Raw genomic sequence first — 2,778 nt, forward strand, 5'->3', positions numbered from 1 at the left:
GGTTGGGGTGGGGGGTTGGAGGGTGTAAAGGATGTTCTGGGGCACTTGCACCCCAAAAGGGAAGCGCTGGAGGGTGTGTTTGTTGTGAGCTGAGGGAGGGAGGGAGGGACAAGGAGGGAGGGAGGGGCAGGTGGCAGGAAGGATGGATGGAGGGAGGGATGGATGGGTGGAAGGAGGAAGGGATGGAGGGAGGGACAGAGTGAGGGACAGAGGGGCAGAAGGAGGGAGAGGCAGGAGGAGGAAGGGACAGAGGTATCAAGGGGTGGAGGGAGGGCTGGAGGGATACCTGCAGGGCTGTGGTCCTCCCCATAAGCTCATGCCCCCTGCAGCAAGCTGGGCTCCTAACACCCATGTCCCCACCACAGTCCCCTTCAGCTTCGACCCCAACTCAGCGGCGAACTGGCTCTCGGTGTCCGAGGACCTCGCCAGCGTCACCAACGGGGGCTACAAGCTGCTGGTGGAGAACCCCGAGCGCTTCACCTCGGCCCCCTGCATCCTGGGCTCCTGCGGCTTCTCCGCCGGCTTCCACACCTGGGAGGTTGACCTGGGTGGCATCACAAACTGGCGGGTGGGGGTGGCCCAGCCACGCGGTGGCACCCACTGGACCTTCCACCACGACGCTCGCTCGGGGTTTTGGTACATTTACCGCCTGCCCGGCAAGGACGGCGAGATGTGCCGCGCATCCAACACGGCGCGTTCCGAAGCGGCGCTGGGCGACCTGAGACGGATCCGGGTGGAGCTGGACTGTGACGAAGGGGAACTTTCCTTCTACAACGCTGACAGCAAGAGCCACATCTACACCTTCCACGAGAATTTTGGGGGCACCGTCTTCCCCTATTTCTACGTGGGGGCCGCGCCGGCGGGCACCCTGCCCGAGGCGCTCCGCATCTGTCCCCTCCAGGTCCGCATCCACGAGGATGTCCCTGTCTAGTGGCCACCAACTCTGCCTGCATTTGGGCTTCTCCAGATGCTTTTCCAGCCTTCCTCAGAAAAAAAAAAAAAAAGAATTTATGTATGTACTGTCTTTTTTTTTTAATCATTAATAAACATTCTGCTCTGCTGATATGGCTCTGCACTAGCTCCTTCCCTGCCCCTCTCCATCACGGATCAAAGCTGGGAAATCTTCAGAGAGAAGTTACCGCCCTGTAATAGGGGGCTGTAAATAGTAAATTTAAACAATCTGGGGGGGGTTTCAAGGGTGTGCAAGGGCTGCAGTTTGCAGGGTGCTGAGTGTCCCTGCAGTGGGTAAAGCGGGGGACGGTGGCCTTTGCCACCAGGGTCGGGAAAATCCCCTATGGCTTGGCTGGCTGCAGGCAGAAGTGTGTGTCTCCCCTCTCCAAGAAAAAAACATAAATAGTAACATCCTCAGGAGTAACAACCCATCTCTGAATCTTCTCCCCATGCCTTTACCCCTCTGAAGGGCTTTTCTGTAAATCCCCGGCTCCGGGAGTCAGGTGATGATGTGCGGTTGGTGTTTGGAAGGTGGAGGAGGCTCAGAGGTGGGATGGAAGGAGACAAAACCCACTGTTTTCAACCCTATCCTGGATCTGGCCCCGTATTAATCCTGCTAAAAAAGGCGCTTTTTTTCTCCATCCTGGTGAGCACTCGGGGATTAAAGACGTCACCCTGGGGAAGAGGAGGGTGCCTGGTGGGCCGTGCTGCCCTCGCGGCCCGGCTCAGCCCAGGACCTCGCTGGCAGGATGCTGATATTAACGGGTGGTTTCCATGGTTTCTCACCGTTTGCATCGGATGCTCCTTAGGAACCAGAGCTGGCGGCAGAAAAACAAAAGGGAGATGGTGGAGGCGTGCGGTGCGGGGGCGACCCTGGGGGTCCTCCGCCTTCCTTCCGTCGGCTGACGTTATCTTATTTCCACCCCAGCAGCCACGGATACAGGGAAAGGAGGAAAATCGACCCGAGAATCCCATCTCCCTACCTGTGCCTTACCCCAACACTGCCCATCGCCCCCTGAAAAGCTGGCGCTGCCTGGAAATTTGGGCATCCCTGGGCCAATTTGGGTAGAAGTATTTGGGAATGAGAAAAAAATAAAAAAAAAACAAAACAACAACTGGTGAAGCTCTTTGAGTTGCCGGTTGGAGCAGGACGAGGCGTTTGTTGGGTCCGAAGGGAGCGTTTCCCTCCCGCGGCTGCGAGTGCCGGAGCAAGTGCCTGGTGTAAAAATGGCAATAAAGGGTGAAATGAGGCATGGCTTCGGCTGACGAAACTGCAACGTTTTGACTTTTTCCCGACTCGTTTGGTGAAAAATTAGTTTGCGGGAAGCCAGGTGAATTAATGAACTGGTGGGCTCCCTGAGACTCTGCGTTTTTTTAGTGTAATAAATGGTACCCGCGTCTTCCCCTGAGCTTAATTTCATGCCCACAGAGGCAGAGAAATGGCTTTAAGAGGAAACCTAAAGCCTGCAGCCATGGGCGATGTCTCCCCGGGACTGAGCATTTGCTCGCACATCCGACATTGGAAGGCAAATTTGGGGAAAACTCCGGTAAGGGGGAGGCGGATTTTGTGTGGGGCCCTCCTTTGCATCCTTCCCCAGAATCCCGCCTGGGACACACCAGTTACTTGCAGGAGCTTTTTTGAGCTCAGATCTTCCTCCTTGCACCAATTAGAAGCATCTCGGTAACTATTATTAGTTTTATTACCATTATTTTAGCATCATTTTTGGCTGCTCCTGCTGAGGAAGGGAGCGATGGGTTGGATCTCCTGCTCCCTGTGGGCTGTCCGGACCCCGATTCCCATCCATCCCGATGCTTTTTTTTTTTTTT

The 2,778-nt window shown here is 55.7% G+C and overlaps 1 protein-coding gene across 1 annotated transcript in view; it reads left to right on the forward strand.

Moving 5' to 3' along the window:
• TRIM35 (tripartite motif containing 35) overlaps window positions 1–1,019 on the forward strand; it is a 4,350-nt gene extending 3,331 nt beyond the window's left edge. The window contains exon 6 of the mRNA XM_026846394.1: window positions 366–1,019. Coding sequence (XP_026702195.1) covers window positions 366–931 — 566 coding nt within the window. The 3' untranslated portion in view covers window positions 932–1,019. The remainder of the gene's footprint in view (window positions 1–365) is intronic.
• The last annotated feature ends 1,759 nt before the right edge of the window (window positions 1,020–2,778 follow it).

This window comes from Athene cunicularia (assembly GCF_003259725.1).
Source record: "Athene cunicularia isolate RWA chromosome 3 unlocalized genomic scaffold, athCun1 chr3_part1, whole genome shotgun sequence".
In the NCBI taxonomy this organism is placed as follows: domain Eukaryota; kingdom Metazoa; phylum Chordata; class Aves; order Strigiformes; family Strigidae; genus Athene; species Athene cunicularia.